General features: G+C 41.7%; 1 protein-coding gene across 9 annotated transcripts in view; it reads left to right on the top strand.

Moving 5' to 3' along the window:
- DZANK1 (double zinc ribbon and ankyrin repeat domains 1) overlaps positions 1-18226 on the top strand; it is a 65254-nt gene that overhangs the window by 10281 nt on the left and 36747 nt on the right. For all 9 annotated transcript variants that reach the window (XM_047746420.1, XM_047746419.1, XM_047746416.1 and 6 more), the window contains 4 exons: positions 7169-7283; positions 8729-8825; positions 9798-9922; positions 16105-16190. In XM_047746420.1, the coding sequence (XP_047602376.1) occupies positions 7169-7283; positions 8729-8825; positions 9798-9922; positions 16105-16190 (423 nt within the window). The remainder of the gene's footprint in view (positions 1-7168; positions 7284-8728; positions 8826-9797; positions 9923-16104; positions 16191-18226) is intronic.

Below are 18226 nucleotides of genomic sequence, written 5' to 3' on the forward strand. Positions count from 1 at the left end.
AAAGGCTTTGAAATAGGAGTGTTAACAATTAAAGGCCACTAGTATGTTAAGAGGAAAAATATGGTCATGAAATTTTGAATGATTTGGGGAAATATTTATGATTCAAGTGAAAACAAGTTAGGATATATGAGTGCACTATAGTATTTTGACATTGTTTAATAATGTGTCGGCATGGGCGCCTGGGTGGCTCAGTCGGTTAAGCATCTGCCTTAGGCTCAGGTCATGATCCCATGGATCCCTCCTTGCTGGGCAGGGAGCCTGCTTCTCCCTCTCCCTCTGCCTGCCGCTCCCCCTGCTTGTGCTCTCCCACTCTCTCCCCCTTTGTTAAATAAAATTTTTTAAAAGAATCTTCAAAATGTGTCAGGAGAGAACTGAAGAAGGGCACTACCAGAGGCGTCTAGGAGGGAGTGAGTGGTGGGCAAAGAGTGCTCATTGCACGGAGCCAGCTGTCTTCTCCTTCCCTGAGCCAGATGGCTAGGGACATTGTGGATGTCTTTGTTTCAAAGGGGTCAGGTTGAGGGGCAGTCCCCCAGTCTCTTTCTGCCCCAGCTCAGTTTGGAAAAGGTACTGACATGTAATTCTTCTCTATTGTAAGCTTTCCTTTTTAAAAAATTTTTTTAAATTTAAATTTAATTAACATATAATGTATTATTAGTTTCAGAGGTAGAGTTCAGTGATTCATCAGTCCTGTATAATACCCAGTGCTCATTACATCACATGCCCTCCATAATGCCCATCACACAGTTACCCCGTCCCCCATCCCCCTCCCCTCCAGCAACACTCTGTTTGTTTCCTATGACTAAGAATCCCTTAGGGTTTATCTCTTTATCTGATTTTTGTTTGGTTCTCATGATTAAATGATTTGGAAACAAAACAACAAACAAGCCCAGCTTTAGCATTTCACTGCCTTTGGTGATTCAGTCATGGTTTGCGTTGTGTTGATAATTTTTTAGTTTCCAAAATTTAACAGTGAGCTCTGCTTTTGTAATAAAAGAGTCTCTGAAATTATCATGTAACCAGTGCTTCTCAACCTTGGCTGCTGAATCAGTTGGCTATTGCTGTATAACCAACCACCCTAACAATGTCTTAAAAGTTTGAACAATCATTCATTTGCTCATTATTCTGTGGGTCAGCATTTTGGTATACATTCAGCTGGGCACTTGTTCTCTTAGTCTTTTCTGAGGTCCCTGACCTGGCTACATTTTTTTTGGCTCGCCTTGAGCTGGAGAGTCTAAGAAAGCTTGAGTCACTTGAACTTGTTGGTGGTTGGTGCTGGTGGTTGGCTGAGCCTTGGGTCTCCAGCTGGGTCACCTGAGTTTTTTCATTCATTTCCAAAAGCTGTAAGAGAAAGGGCAAGCCTGGATACGCAGATGCTTTTTCTAGTCTCTGCTTGTGTCATAATTGTTAATGTTTCACTGGCCAAAGCAAGTCACTTGGCAACCCCCAAGGTCAATGTGTGAGGGGATTCTGCAAGGGCACAAGGGCACCAGGGGGTGCAGATAGAAGACATAATGCCTCAGGGACCGTGACTGTAACATTCTACCACAAGTCCTTATCAGAATCACCCAGGGAGCTTTGCAGAATCTCCATGCCCAGGAGATGCCCAGGTACACTCCAAACCAACTAAATAACAATGTCTTGGGATGGGACCCAGGCATCAGTATTTTTTTTTAAAGATTTTATTTATTTATTTAACACACAGAGAGAAAGATCACAAGTAGGCAGAGCAGCAGGCAGAGAGAGAGGGAGAAGCAGGCTCTCCGTTGAGCAGAGAGCCCGATGCAGGGCTTGATCCCAGGACCCTAAGATCATGACCTGAGCTGAAGACAGAGGCTTAACCCACTGAGTCACCCATATTTCCTGATAATTCCAGTATGCAATCAAGGGTGGCAACTGACACATTAATGGGGAAAAAAAGATGTTTCAATTTAAAGAGATTTGGCCAATACCACTTTTTGGGAAATATATTTTTATTAAAATATGATATCCTAGGGGCGCCTGGGTGGCTCAGTGGGTTAAGCCGCTGCCTTCGGCTCAGGTCATGATCTCAGGGTCCTGGGATCGAGTCCCGCATCGGGCTCTCTGCTCAGCAGGGAGCCTGCTTCCCTTCCTCTCTCTCTGCCTGCCTCTCTGCCTACTTGTGATCTCTGTCTGTCAAATAAATAAATAAAATCTTTAAAAAAAAATATGATATCCTAGAATGAAAGAAAAGGAATAAGGACACTCCTATGTGCGCTTTCATGGGTCCAAATATATGTACATGAATTTTCACATCAGAGCATGGTCAGTAAAGAACACAGGTGAACGGGAGGGGTGGGAAACTTGGGAACATTTCAGCAAGTGGGTGTTGGGGTTGTTTTGTTTTATCTTGTTTTTTTTTTAAGTAGGCTCCACACCCAGAATGGAGCCCAGTGCGGGGCTTGAACTCACAATCCTGAGGTCAAGACTTGAGCTGAGATTAAGAATCAGACGCTTAACCAAATGAGACACACAGGCACCCTGGGTGTTGGGTTTTGATGATCCATATTGATGGTCCAGTCCAGGGTCTGTAAACTTTCTGACATCTGTCTTGTTTCTTTTAAAAGCCGCCTTTCTGGGGCACCTGGGTGGCTTAGTCGTTGGGCATCTACCTTTGGCTTGGGTCATGATCCCAAGATCCTGGAATTGAGCCCCACATCAGGCTCCCTGCTCGACGGGAAGCCTGCTTTCTCTCTCCTAGTCCCCCTGATTGTGTTCCCTCTCTCACTGTGTCTCTCTCTGTCAAATAAATAAATAAAATCTTAAAAAAAAAAAAAAAGAAGCCACCTTTCTGTTCAGGAACTTCCTTTCTTTGATATCATCATTTTATAGTGATTTGACAATGAACTTGTGTGGTTCTCCCTTCTTTGTCAATTACCTTATATGGTGGTCAAGATAAATTGAGCTGGGCTGAGGTAAAAGCTGTCTCAAAACAAAACAAAACAAAACAAAACAAAAAAAACAAAAAACTGTCTCAAACCGAAGGTAGATATTTGGGGGAATCAGAGTCCCCTGAGAACAATCATTTTCTTTCATGGGGAACTTTCCAGTTTTACAACAATGGTTAATAAAGTAAACTGATTGGCAGGTTAGCAGGGCATCTCACGGGCATCCATCTGCAGCCATATATAACGTATGGAGGAAAGATGCAGATGCCATCTCCATAAGCAGCAACAAAGGCAAGAAGAGCACTGCTTTGAGAGGGGTAGTTTGGAGTGTAGAGCAGAGGATGGAATTTGCTGGCCTTCAGATCTGGACTTTAATCCCAGTTCTCTTGTTCCTCTTTGAATAAGAGGAACTTACTAACTGGAATAAGTTCTGATTCTCAGTTGTCTCATTCGTTAAGTGAGGTTAATAAAACTTAGCTGGCAGCCATTGTGAAAATCAGAGGTAATACACTTCAGATACATTTGGCATTGCACATGGAATAGCTGTTATTGTTGTTGTTTGTTGTTATTCACATTCCTAACAAAGGGGCTAACGGGTTGCTGTTGTGTGACTCAACTCAAAGGGCATGCCTCGTATTTGAAAAACCAATGCCTGCCTGAGTGAGTAGGTTCTACTCAGCCCCTTCATGTTCCTAAACCAGGTTCTAAGATGGGCATAATTTTGCCCCAAAGGGGACATTTGGTCATGCCTGGAAATATTTTTGGCTGTCACATCTGGAAGTGGGAGTGTGCTAGTAGCATCTGCTGGGTGGAGGTCAAGGATGTTGCTAAACATCTTATGCCCTGGACAGCTTCCACAGCAAAGTATTATCTAGCCTAAAATTCTGGTAATTCTCAGTAGATTGAGAAGCCTGGACAAGTTGCAGAATTCTTACAGATCCAGCTTCTTAACTCTTCCAATCATCCAAGTAATTCTGCTATTTTATTGAGAGGATAGTAATCTTATGGGGATAGAGCTACACATACTTTTTTTTTAATGTCAAATGCACCTTATATTGCTATTCCTAAAGATACATATTTAAGACCTCTGATATCAATCCTAGCAAAATTTCTGTGTATTTATTTATTTTTTTTTTAAGATTTTATTTTATTTATTTGTCATAGAGAGAGAAGCGAGAGTGAGCACAGGCAGACAGAGTGGCAGGCAGAGGCAGAGGGAGAAGCAGGCTCCCTGCCAAGCAAGGAGCCCGATGCGGGACTCGATCCCAGGACGCCGGGATCATGACCTGAGCCGAAGGCAGCTGCTTAACCAACTGAGCCACCCAGGCGTCCCAATTTCTGTGTATTTAAATGAGATTTGGGCAGAGTATGATTTCTAGCTCCAACCCCAAACTTAAACCTGTTTTGATATCACAGTCAGGAAGTCCTTCTACTTAGCTGGCAGTTGAAGCTAGTTTCTGGGCTCCTCGTGGAGGGAACAAGTCCATGAGTGAGAGCCCTTGCTGTGTCCCCATGGAAGGGACCAGCTATGGTGGGGGAGACAACCTATACTACTTCCAGGAGTAGAGCAAGTGGACAAGAGTCAGGCTTCTGCTCAGTGTGATGGTGGGACTAGAAGCACACATTTCAGGGAGCCCCATCATTATCCAGGATTTGAAGGATCCCTGGATGGAGATATTTGTGGTGTCCAGGAAGTGTGCTAGCAGGGAAGACAGCTGTATCTTGGATGGCAGACCTGGGACCAAAGATGAACATTTAGGTGAGATGGATGTTGAGGTCAATGAGTTAAATAAGCATCTCATCTAAAAGATCCTCTGTATCTACAGCCAGATATCTGTAACTGTAAAACTGAACAAAACAAAGGACAGCAAAAAACGTGTGCTTCCCCAAAGATTAGCCACCTGTAAATCACTCCAGTGAACATGTAGTTTAAATATTGTTACATACTGATAGATAGTGCCATTGAGATGAATTGTATATTTCTGATCATTTTTTTCTCCTAGAAATGTAGCTTCAAACTTCTTGGGACGCCTGGGTGGCTCAGTTGGTTAAGCAGCTGCCTTTGGCTCAGGTCATGATCCCAGCGTCCTGGGATCGAGTCCCACATCGGGCTCCTTGCTTGGCGGGGAGCCTGCTTCTCCCTCTGCCTCTGCCTGCCATTCTGTCTGCCTGTGCTCGCTCGCTCTCCCCTCTCTCTCTGACAAATAAATAAAATCTTTAAAAAAAAATATAAAAAAAAAATCTTCTTTATTGCTTAATGTTAAGTATTTCTCTGTTTTGTAATTGATGTTTACACATTTATAAATATTTACTTGATCAAAGAATCTAAAGTATTTTGGGGTACTTTTTTACTTAAAGTTTCAAATTTTTTTTTGACTTTTTTTTTTTTAAGATTTTTATTTATTTGACAGACAGATCACAAGTAGGCAGAGAGGCAGGCAGAAAGAGAGAGGAGGAGGAGGCAGGCTCCCTGCTGAGCAGAGAGCCCGAAGTGAAGCTCGATCCCAGGACCCTGGGATCATGACCTGAGCCGAAGGCAGAGGCTTTAACCACTGAGCCACCCAGGCGCCCCAAAGCTTCAAAATTTTTAAAAAACATTAAAAAACTGGCAAATAAGAGATCTGAGAAATTGCAAAAGAAAGGCTAATGAAACATGAAATGTATCAGAGACCAGTATGAAAATCAGCAAGAGTAAAGCAGACAGAGAACACAAAAGAAAGAAGAGAATGGAAATGGAAAAAGAGTTAAGTGCCTAGGCAGAATAGAATTCACACAGAATCATCTGTGTTCCAGCTGTGAGCTTTTGACACAATTTAGTGGGCATGAGAGTTAAAAATGTTAAATTTGATTCATGGTCATGATGATCATTGGAGGCTGTTGGCTGTCCCCCACTATCTGTGTTTTCCTTCTTCTAGAATAACAGAACCCATGATTTTTAGCTGGACACATGTTTGCCTGGAAGAAAGATATTTCCCAATTCTCCTTGCAACTGGCCAGAGCCAGGTGTGGCCAGTGAGATGTATGTGAAAGTGGTGTGTACAACTTCTAGATTGTGCCCTTATAGGGAAGAGGTAGGCCCTGCTTCCTGCTAGCTGGAATGTGGATGTGGTCAGCCATGTTGGCTCATGAAGACGAGTTCAAGGTCTTAGAGATGGAGCAATAAGAAAGAAACTTGACACCATGCACCCATCACCATGGCACCTCTGTACCAGCTCTGAGCTGATTATACCCTGTTGATTCTCTCTAGTTTAAGCCACTATTATTTTGATTTGGTGTTACAACAGCCAAGCCTATGTCCCAATATTCTAGGGACACAGCAGAAGCATATGCCTACAGAGAACATAATCAAGAGTACAGGTGACCAAAAAAGGCTGATAATATCAAATGTTGATGAGTATGTGGAGAAACTGGAACCTTCAAATAATACTGGTGGGAATGTAAAATGGAACAACCACAGTTTAGCAGTTTCTAAAAAGTTAGAGATACACTTGACCCAGCAATTCCACTCCTGCATACCTATTCAAGAGAAATGAAAACATGTCCACATGAAGACTGTCGTAGGCTGGCCTTGTGTTGTGGCTGGACTGGCCCTTGTAGTTCTTATCATGGTTGTAAGACATCCTCAGCAGGAACCATCAGGAAACTCTCAGAGACAAGGTTTATTACTTACAAGTCCTGGAAATTATGTAGCATACCTGGGACCACACAGCAAGGTTACCAGTAGAGAGAATGTATGGGCCTGGGATGCTGCTTCTATTGGGTCTGGGGGTGGGGGCCTAGGGTCTCTTGGTCTCACTCTTTATTGGTTAATTTAAAACATAAGAGCAGGAATTTGAAGCTTGGGAAGACAAAAGCAAACAAATAAGGGGCCCAAATGATAATTTATGGAAACCAACCAAGGAGCCTGGCAGGGGTGAGATGGGGTGGGGAGGTGGGGGTTGAAGATAGCAGTGGCCTGGTTCTTTCTTTTTTTTTTTTTTTTTAAGATTTTATTTATTTACTTGACAGACAGAAATCACAAGTAGGCAGAGAGGCAGGCAGAGAGAGCGGGGGAGGCTCCCTGCTGAGCAGAGAGCAGGATGCGGGGCTCTATCCCAGGACCCTGAGATCATGACCTGAGCCAAAGGCAGAGGTTTTAACCCACTGAGCCACCCAGGCACCCAGTGGCCTGGTTCTTTATCAAGTGGTGTGGCTGGCGGTGTGGTTATTCAAGAGAGCTGTCTTTTCTTGGAAACTTCATGTAACACTTTTTCTATTTTCAGGGACTGCAGACAGAGTGGCATTGTAACAAAGGTGTTTCAGGTGGGCTGCGAACCAGTGAATACAGTCTCTTCAGAAAACCATGTCGGAAATGTCCTCAAAGATTCTTTCAAGCAAGCAAGTAGATGTAACACTTTCAGATGGTCACCACATTCTTGGTTCCTTCTTTCTCAGTGATTCCATCTTCTCTTTCATTTCGTTGCCTATGCTCATAGGTTCTTATAATTGTGGTCAGTAGCCACCACTATGAAGTGATTTCCCTCCTGTTAGTCAGTCCATCCTGCACGTGTTCTGTCCTGCACATTAAATTCCTCCCCAGCATTATGGCCCATGCTCCATTGTCTTCAGTGAACCCCACTTACCTATTGAAGAAAGTGATCGGTTTCTATCTTCAGTCATCCTTTCTCATTGTGTGACTCCCCTGTATATTCCTCCAGCCAAACTACATTGTGTATGCTATGTTCTGTCACTGCTCCCCTAGCGTCTGGACCTTCTCTTTTATAGTGCTTTGAATATGTGATTACTTTGCTCATCATTTACCTTCCCCATGCAGAGTAAGTTCCAAGGTGGCAGAGAACAAGTCTGCCATACTCATTGCCTTGCACAGAGGAGGGCTGGAGAGGGCAGTGAGTGTATATTTGTTGAACAGATACATCAGACTAGTAGAAACCCTCTGTGACTATAGCTGTTGATTATGCTGAAATCTTCAACCCCGAAAAGCTCAAAACCTTGCTTCTCCGGAGGATGAACCAGACTTACCTACAAGGGTATTTCAAACTTCAGTCCCTGGGCTTTGGGCACCAGTGAGATAGATGCAAGGGCCAGAGGATGGGCTAGCTCATGGTAAAGCAATCAACCAAAAAGTCTCAGTCATGGAGGTCTTGGTGGGGATGACCAGAAGTTTGGGAGGGGATCCTTTCAGCTCCAGGATGGACCAGAGCCCAGAAAGGTGGCTATAGGACCAGAGCAGTGGGTGCAGGCCTAATGTGGGGCTCAAGTATGATTGGGGCAGGGATCTACCATGGGCAGGGGTATCCAGTAGAAGCAGAGCTTATTTGCCTCAGTAGATGCTCAGGCTTGAATCAGGCATAAGGGACTGAGTCCAGGGGGAAGAAAGTCCATGGAGAAGAATATAAGTACTGTGCATGGGCAAGTAGTGTAGTTAAGTCCTATTTTGGCCTGACCCCCCCACCCTTTATTTGCCTCCTGGATCTGGTGGTCCCTTTGTTATTCCCCAGATTCCAATGATTGTAACATCCTGCCTGCATGTCCTGCTGCTGGCCTTGGGTGCTTAAATGTTGGAGCCTAATAGCCAGACATGCTGCCAGCCAACTGGCCCAGATACAAAGCCATGGGTTTCCAGAGTAAGGTGAAACAAAGGTCATTTTGTAAAAACTACTGTAAACTCTTTCGAGTAAGAAAGGCATGCTATGACATTGTCTCTACCTGGCAACTTTTCATTTTCACATTGCAAATGGGTGTAATCGAGTGATTGACATGCAACATATGTACATGACATCCAACATGTAATCAAGTGATTGACATAGGATTGTCATTCCTAGGAATTGAAAAATGGATTTGTTGAATCAAAACTATGGAAGAAATACAAGAATGCTGAAAATAAACAGGATTGGAATCTTAACCTTAGAAAGTCTGCAGGTATGACATGGAAGGATGAAGATAAGGTTTAATATTCTAAACCACCAAACGGGTTCATTGCTCATGTTCTTGACTGTAGAAGGGTTGGAATAAGAAATACTGGAATAGAAAAGTAAGATAATCTTAGTGCTATCCTTGCTAACAGCTTAAGACCAAGAGGGATCATCACAGAGTCCAACAAAGTGAGATTTGTTGACTTGTTGCAATGAGGGAGACCACACAGCAGAAGTAGTATGGGGCATCACACCAAACAAAGGAAAAGACAAGGTTATAGGGGTTGGGGGACAGATGGAGTCTGGATGAAATGAAGTGAGAGCCAAGTTTTGATAGGCTCAAAGCAAAGCAGGGCTGCACGTGAACTGGCACCATCAGATATGGATTGCAAAGGGAACCAGGGCTTTGTTCACCTTGGAAACTACAAAAATAAATGTGGAATATTGTGTTCAGAGACAATTCTCTGATACTCTGCACCAAGGTTGGAAATTGAGGCTGCTGCTCTGTGTCAGAGTGACTTACGTCCTTCAGGCAAGAGTTGGAGGGTTCATTCTTTCTGATAAGATTTTAACCAGCAAGATTTCTGATAATCTCTGGTTATAGAGAACAAGGTTTCTTAGCAAGTAAGAAACAACAACCACTCAAAGAAGGGGGAAAGGAGCTGTTATGACATTTTACGGCTCCAGTGCGTCCTTGGGAGAAAGAAGGTTTCCTGCTCACCCTGCCATTGGATTTATCTATTTTCTCAGCCTGATGTGGAGTGTTGTAGAATGTAGCAGGGCAGATTTTTCTTTTCTCAGTCTGGGCTAATTTTTTTCTTTCCCAGTGCTAGTTCACGGAGTGGTGGCTTCTTTATATAATTCCTCCATCTAGTTAAAGATGTGATGACCTCAAAAGGTGTCCACCTATGAAGACGTATTTGCATGATTACATATATAATTACAGATATTCACAGAAATTTTTTTTAAATAATTGTAGATCTTGAAGGAGGTGAAAGAACGGACTCTAAAACATGGAAGGACCTTCGTTTCTCAGAGAGTCCACTGGAAATCCCACCTCACCATGAAGAATTAGGTTCTAGACCACCCACCCGCCAGTCTCAGGTAACTTCTAAAGAAAATCTTCATGGTATTAAATACCTCCTATATTTTTAGTCTTCCCGTGAAATCCTTTTAAGGCAATGTCCCCTAGCTTTTACACCATGTGCCAGGCACTGTTTCAGTGTTGGGAATATTGTGTTGGGCAACAAAGTCCCTGTACTCCGGAGCTTACATTTTATGCAGGGTGGGGGCATGAAGATAATAAACATGAAAGTCATCAACCAAAAATTTTAAAATAGTGGGAATGCCTGAGTGGCTTAGCTGCTTAAGTATCTGCCTTTGGCTCAGGTCATGATCCTAGGGTCCTGGGGTTGAGTGCCACATCAGGCTCCCTGCTCAGCAGGAAACCTGCTCCTCCTTCTCCCTCTGCCCCTCCCCCCAGCTCGTGCACAATCTCTCTCTCTCGCTCTCTCAAATAAAAAAATAAATAAATACATCCTTTAAAAAATGAATAAAATTCACCCACAAGTGATTCTTTTTATTTATTTATTTATTTATTTAAAAGATTTTATTTATTTATTTGACAGACAGAGATCACAAGTAGGCAGAGAGGCAGGCAGAAAGAGAGGAAGGAAAGCAGGCTCTCTGCTGAGCAGAGAGCCCAATGTGGGGCTCGATCCCAGAACCCTGGGATCATGACCTGAGCCGAAAGCAGAGGCTTTAACCCACTGAGCCACCCAGGCGCCCCCCACAAGTGATTCTAATGGACAGGCATGGTTGAGAATCACAGATGCTAGGATCTTGAGGCCTATAGCAAGGAGTTTGAATTTTCTTCTCATTGTAAAGAAAATCTATTTGGAAGGTAAGACAAGATATCATTTGCATTTTAAAAAGTTTTTTAAATTTTTAAAAATCATTTTCATTAAAAATGTGGAGATTAAGCTGTAGAGGAATAAGAGGGGAGTAACATTTAGAAGGTTTTTTACTCCAGGGGAGAGATGATGGTAGCTTGGACCAAGGTTGTAGAAGCGATGGTGGTAGGAGGCATGGGAATCCAGACATGTTTTGGAGGAAGAGCCACCAGGTTTGGCTGAAGGATCAGATGGATGGGATAAGGGACAGGGAGGAGCCAAAGTTGACTCTGGTTTCTGGCCTGGGCGTCTTAGAGATGGTGGTGGTATTAACTGAGATGGGGAAGATCAGGGAGGAGCAGGTATGAAAAGACTCATTACACATCCAGATGGAGGTCTTAAGTAGACCATTGGATGTGCAAGTTCAAACTCAGGGAAGAGGTCAGGGCCACAGATACATATTTAGAAATATTCAGTAAAATTATGTTGTTTAAAGCTTGGGTCTGAATGAGATTACTTGCTGAGAGTGTACAGAAGATGAAGGGCAGATGGCACAAGGCAAAATCCTTGACTTAGAGGTTGAGCAGAGGAGGAAGAGCCTGAGAAGTAGGAAGAAAGCCAAAGGGGGGGAAGAAAGTGGTGCCCATAGAAGCCAAAAGAAGAAAGAGTTTCAAGGAGAAGTGGACGTCTATGTCAAATGTCACCAAGGATTCAAATTAGACAAGGACTGGGACTTGCCCATTGGATTTGACAAGATGGAGGTGATTTACAACCTAAATAAAAGCCCTGTCAATAATTTAATTACTGTATAACACAAAGATTCTCTCATACTAGTTGCCTACTACAACTATTCTAGCACTCTGGTTTTTCAGTGTTTATAAAATTCAGTTTAGACTTAGGCATCTAAGGGCAACCCAGGAGCCCTTGCTTTCTTCCTCTAATTCTGAGTCCTAAGTAGAGTGTATCTGGAATCACACTGTCTATCCAGCCATAGCTGCTGCTGCTTTGTCTGTGATCCCAAGGCTGCTCATACTTAGCATCAAGTATAAAAAAAGCGTGACTCCCAACCCTGGTTGCACAGAATCACCTGGGGGAACTTTAAATATATATGCCCTCCCAGCTACACCTTCCTGCAATCCTTTTAGATAATCTGATCCCATAAGCCTGGGATGGAGTTCTGAAAGATTTTGGTGATCACCTCAGTCTGAGTATCCCTGGCCTAGAAGACCAGCTATCCTCCCAAAGTCCAATCCTTTTCTTCATTTCCAGTCTCTAGTGCCGTAGTGTATCTCAGTGGAACCTCCTGGGTTCTTCTGTCAGCCCACTGACTATACTTCCTGGCGAGTCACAAAGCCCAGACCAGAGGACCACAGATCTAGTAAGCCCTTCCTGGAAATCTCAGTAAACAAAAGGATACACATCCCTGCAATAGAAGATTGCCCATCTTAGTCTCCTGGAAGAATGATTCCCTGGTTACCAAATGGACTAATGAGCACTCAACTCCTGCGAGCAGTGCTCACCAGTGCAGCCAGTGTAGTATATAAGAATACTGGTTTTGAGATAGAAAAATACCATTTTGGAGAACGAATGGTATATGACAAAATGCAATCATAACTTTTCAGAAAACATTCTCACATGACCATAATAATCTGTAATGTGTCCAGAAAGAGTGATTTTCTTTGTGTATGAATATTTGGATTACCTTGCCCACCTACTCATTTAAGAGTTGTTTAAGATAAAATGAGACAGTATGTAAATATTCTAAGATTTAGAATCCCCCAAAACTAGGAACATGGGGACACATTTGGGGAATCTGACTAGAAGTTAGAAGACCAAGGGGGCCAGAAAAGGACTGCAGAACATTTATCTTCCACTCTTTTCATTCCTCTTGGTAAGAGATTCTTATCAATATTCCAGCTGAATCCCATCTGAAGCATATGTCAACAAACATCAGAATTAACGATACTGGGTATTACAACATTTCAACAATACCACCAGGGAGACAAGATGTCTCTGAACTAAGTGTCTGACCTTAGGCACCGTTAGGGGCTATGCAGCAGAATAAATGTAAAACCTGGGTTGAACATAAATGACAGCTTACACAGGGCTTTTGTTTCAGGGCATAAGAGCTGGGGGTTCTCTGGCAATGTGGAATACCTGAGTCAGCTGAATGGGTTAGTTATCTCTACTCACCTCCAGTCAACTATTGACAAGAAGGCCTACAGGCTTAGTGTTGCCACATCTCATGATTTTACAAGAAAATCCGGAAACCTGCATTTTTATGTGCTATGATCTAATTTTAAATGTTAACAATTAAATCAGATTTTGAAATGCTGTGTGGACCAATATACATGGGCCAAATGAAACTCAGTGACCGTCCAGATTTGGTCGAGTAGACCACCACTTTGCAACATCTGGTCTGTGCCATGATGGATCTGACACAAAAGCATCTCAGAACCTCTGACTGCTCCCCATTACCTGAAGCATAAATTCTGGAGTCCTAAGCTCAGCCCAAAGGTATTGTGGTGGACAGGGACCCTTTCAGGGTCAGAGAGGCCTGAGTACATAAGATAGTTCACATATTGTTAACATGACTTCAAGCAAGTGACTCTAACTTTCTGAGCCTCAGCATCTTCATCTCAGAAATGGGGATGATGATGATTATTATTATTTTTAGTTTCAGAGGCAGAGTTTAGTGATTCATACGTTGGATATTACATTCCTCATTATATCACGTGCCCTCCTTAGTGCCCATCACCCGGTTACCCCATGTCCCCACCCATCTCCGTCCAAGAACAAATATTGTGAAAATGTCTGGGCTACCTAAAACAATCTATGCATTCAATGCAATTCCTATCAAAATACCATCAATATTTTTCAAAGAGATGGAACAAATAGTCCTAAAATTTGTCTGGAATCAGAAAAGACCCCAAATAGCCAAAGGAATGTTGAAAAAGAAAACCAAAGCTGAAAAAAAAAAAAAAAAGAAAAGAAAAGAAAACCAAAGCTGATAGCATCATAATTCCGGACTCCAAGGTCTATTACAAAGCTGTCATCATCAAGACAATATATGCTACTGGCACAAAAACAGACACATAGATCAATGGAACAGAATAGAGAGCCCAGAAATAGACCTTCAACTCTATGGTCAACTAATCTTCAACAAAGCAGGAAAGAATGTCCACTGGAAAAAAGACAGTATCTTCAACAAATGGTGTTGGGAAAATTGGACAGCCACATGCAAAAGAATGAAACTGGACCATTTCCTTACACCTTATACAAAGATAAACTTAAAATGGATTAAAGACCTCAGATTAAATCTGAGGGATGCTTGAGTCGCTCAGTCAGTTAAGCATTTGCCTTCGGCTCAGGTGATGATCCCAGAGTCCTGGGATCAAGTCTCACATCAGGCTCCCTGCTCAGTGGGGAGGCTGCTTCTATCTCTGCCTGCCGCTCCCCTTGCTTGTGCTCTCTCTCTCTGTCAAATAAATAAATAAAAATCTTAAAAAAAAAAAAAAAGACCTAACTCTGGGAAAGGAATCCATGAAAATCCTAAAGGAGAACATAGGCAGCAATGTCTTTGACCTTGGCCACAGCAACTTCTTGCTAGACATGTCTTCAAAGACAAGGGAGATAAAAATGGGGAATATATGTGCCTCTTGGTGTGAGGCACTGAGATGGACACTATATCATTTCTCTCATATTTGTGCAAAATGCATACGTGAATCCAAGCATTACGAAACATCAGACAAAACCAAATTGAAGGAGATTCTACAAATTAAATGACACGTTACTCTTCAAACATGTCAAGATTATGAAAGATGCAGATAGACTGAGGAACAATTTCGGATTAAAGGAGACAAAAGAGACTTGACAACTAAATGCACAGTGTGACACTGGACTGGGTCCTAGACCAAGAAAAAAATATATAGTGTGAAGGACATCATTGGTGCGAACAATGACATTTGAAAAAAGATCTGGGGATTAGATAATAGTATTGTGTGGCCATTAAATTTTCTGGTTTTGATAATTGCATTGTCGTGTAAGAGTACATCATAGTTCTTAGGATGTGAACACTGAAGTATGTAGGGGCAGAAGGGCAAAGTAACTGCTGTTCATTCTCGAATGATTCAGGGACACACATACACAGAGAGAGAGAGAGAGAGAGAAAGAAAAGGAAGGTGCGCCAGGCAAAATGTTAACATGAAAAACTGGTCAAGCTGGATATCCAGGAGTTATTTGTATTCTCCTTGCAACTTTTCTGTTAAGTTCAAAATTATAGCAAAAGAAACTATTACAAAAAATTATTTTTTACAGATTTTATTTATTTATTTGACAGAGAGAGACACAGCAAGAGGGAGAGGGAGAAGCAGGCCTCCTGCTGAGCAGGGAGCCCAACAGGGGGTTCAATCCCAGGACCCTGGGATCATGACCTGAGCCAAAGGCAGACGCTTAATGACTGAGCCACCCAGGTGCCCACAAAAAAATTTTAAATGAGGATAATATTACCCACCTCATAAGATCACTGTGAAATGTTGAGATAACGACTACATAATACTATTTTAGCAGGTGTCAGACCCTTCCTAAATGATAGCTCCTCCCCTCTGTGTTCCTTCTCCAGCTACTCAGACTTCTAAATCATGTCACATCCCTGAGCCCCAGGATAGGCTAAGCACTGCCCTATCACTGTGCCTTTACAAATGGGTTTCCTCTGCTTCTTATTCCCATTGTCCTGTGTCCATTTGACAACCTTTTTTTTTATTCTTCCAGGCCAAGCTCAGGTGTTAGCACCCTGGGAAGCCTTTCTCCCCTGAAGCAAGTGAATGTGATTATTTTGTCCTCTAGAGTCCCATGGGACTCAATACAAATGCATTACGACACTGAACCCACAGTGTTTCAGTATTTTGTGTATACACCAGTTTAGCTCCTAAAGGATAGGGACCATGTAATATCTATCTTTGTCCCCTCCCTGTGTCAAACATAGTGCCTGGTACAAAGAATGCTCAAATAAAAATATATCAAAATGAGTTAAATGTTTTCTCTGCATAGGTTCTTTTAGGTGAATTTTTGAATTGTTTCCCAGGGATGTAATCTTTGAGAAAAATGGAGGGCAGCTTAGGTTTTTAAATTCTAAACTCTGGTCTGTCTGATGATAGATTTGGATCTCTTTTTGTAAACTCTTGTTTCTAATGAAATATACATGTCTAATTGTAATAGCACCTTAATTTTTTTAAAATGTTGGGTCCTGGGGTAATCGTTAACTTCTGACTCTCCCATCATGGTTCTTAAAAGATGAGTGCTGGATGTGATAAGACAACACGTTAAAAAAAATTGTAATGCAGTTTTACTGTACCATAGCTTTTACCGTGATTTTATATGTATCCTTTATTGTAGTTCCCTAGTTTTGCTTACATAACTGGCCAGAAGAGTTTGACAAGCACAGAGATCATGAGAATTCAAAGAGAGACAGACTTTCTCAAGTAAGTATCACATTTTCTTTACTATTTCTTCAATTCTACTGAGGCATTGTCAAGAAAATTTAAGGATGAGGCATAAGAATGGTGTTTGCTCACCCAACTGTCTTTCATTAAATTTTTACAAATTTTAAAAGTATACAATAAAACTGCACTTATTTAAAAAGTACAGTTGTCCCTTAGAGGGTCATTATGTACAATGGCCAAGACATGGAAGCAACCTAGGTCTTCATCACTAGGCTAATGAATAGGGAAGATGCGGTATATTTACACAGTGGAATGTTACACAGTGGAATATTACACAGCCATGAAAAAGGATAAGACCATGCCATTTGTGACAACATAGATAGACCTAGGGGATATCATGCTGAGTGAAATAAATCATACTGAGAAAGACAAATACCATATGATTTCATTCATATGTGGAATCTAAAAAAGACAAATGAATAAACAAACAGAAGAACCAGACTTATAAATACAAAGAACAAACTAATGGTTGCTGGAGGGGAAGGGGTTGGAGAGATGGGCACAATGGGGAAGAGGAGTGGGAGAAATAGACTTCCAGTTAGGGAATGAATAAGTTACAGGAATAAAAGCATAGGGGATATAGTGAGTGGTAATAACATTGTATGGTGATAGAGTGGCTATCGTTGGGGTGAGCATAGCATATAAAGAAATCTAACCACTAAAAAAAAAAAAGAAATCTAACCACTATGTTACATAACATTGTGTATCAACCCTACTCAAGTAAAAAAAATTTAATTCATTTTGCAAAAAAAAGTGCAACTGACATGCATATAACCTTGAAACTATCACCATAATCAAGAAAATGAACAAGTCCATCACCTCCAAAAGTTTCTTGCGCTGTACCCTTTTGAAATCCCTCCCTATCCCAAGGCAACTATTGATCTACTTCTATTTAAAAAGTCCTTCCTAAACCCAAGACAGATCCCACCACAAGATTTTCCACTGTTTTCTTCTAGAAATTTTATCTCTTATGATCCATATTTAATTATGGTGTGAGGTTATTCCAGTACCACTGGCTGAAAAGATTGTCCTTTCCTTATCGATTACTTTTGGGATTTTGTGGCTCTGTTTCTGGACTCTGTATTCTGATAATATAGAGATATAAATATAGACAAACTGATGTTTGTCTATATTTATTTACTACCACATTTCTGGATTACCATACCCTTATAATAAGTCTTGAAACTAAGTGTTATAAATTCTGCAACTTTGTTCTTCTTTTATAAAAATAGTTTGGCTCCTCTCGGTACTTTGCATTTTTTTAAAAAGATTTTATTTATCCAGGGGCTCCTGGGTGGCTCAGTGGGTTAAGCCTCTGCTTTCGGCTCAGGTCATGATCTCAGGGTCCTGGGATCAAGCCCCGCATCCCGCTCTCTGCTCAGCAGTGGGCCTGCTTCCCCCTCTCTCTGCCTGCCTCTCTGCCTACTTGTGATCTCTCTCTCTCTGTCAATAAATAAATAAAATCTTTTTAAATAAAAATTTATTTAAAAAGATTTTATTTATCCATTTGTCAAAGAGAGAGAGAGAGCATAAGCAGGGGGAGGGGCAGAGGGAGAAGCAGACTCCCCGCTGAGCAAGGAGCCCGATTCGGGACTGGATCACAGGACCGTGGAATCATGACCTGAGCCAAAGGCAGCCACCTGACCCACCCAGTCATCCCAATACTTTGCATTTTCAAACAAGTTTTAAAATCAAGTTCTCAACATCTACAAAATGTTTGCTAGAGTTTTGATTTGGATTGCATTTAGTTGATACATTAATTTAAGACAGATTGATGTTATTAACAATTTTGAGCCTTTACAGTCCAGGAAAATGGGGTATCATCATTTTTTTAGGTCTGCCTTAATTTCTTTCAGCAATGTTGTGTAGTTTTCAGTGCTCAGGTTTTACATATCCTTTGTCAAATTGATTCCTAACTATTTCATAATTTTTTGATGCTGTCATAAATGTTATTGCTTTTAAAATATAAATTTCTGATTTTTCATTGCTGGGATATTAAATGGATTTTTGTGTAG

Source organism: Lutra lutra, chromosome 9, assembly GCF_902655055.1.
Source record: "Lutra lutra chromosome 9, mLutLut1.2, whole genome shotgun sequence".
Lineage (NCBI taxonomy): Eukaryota > Metazoa > Chordata > Mammalia > Carnivora > Mustelidae > Lutra > Lutra lutra.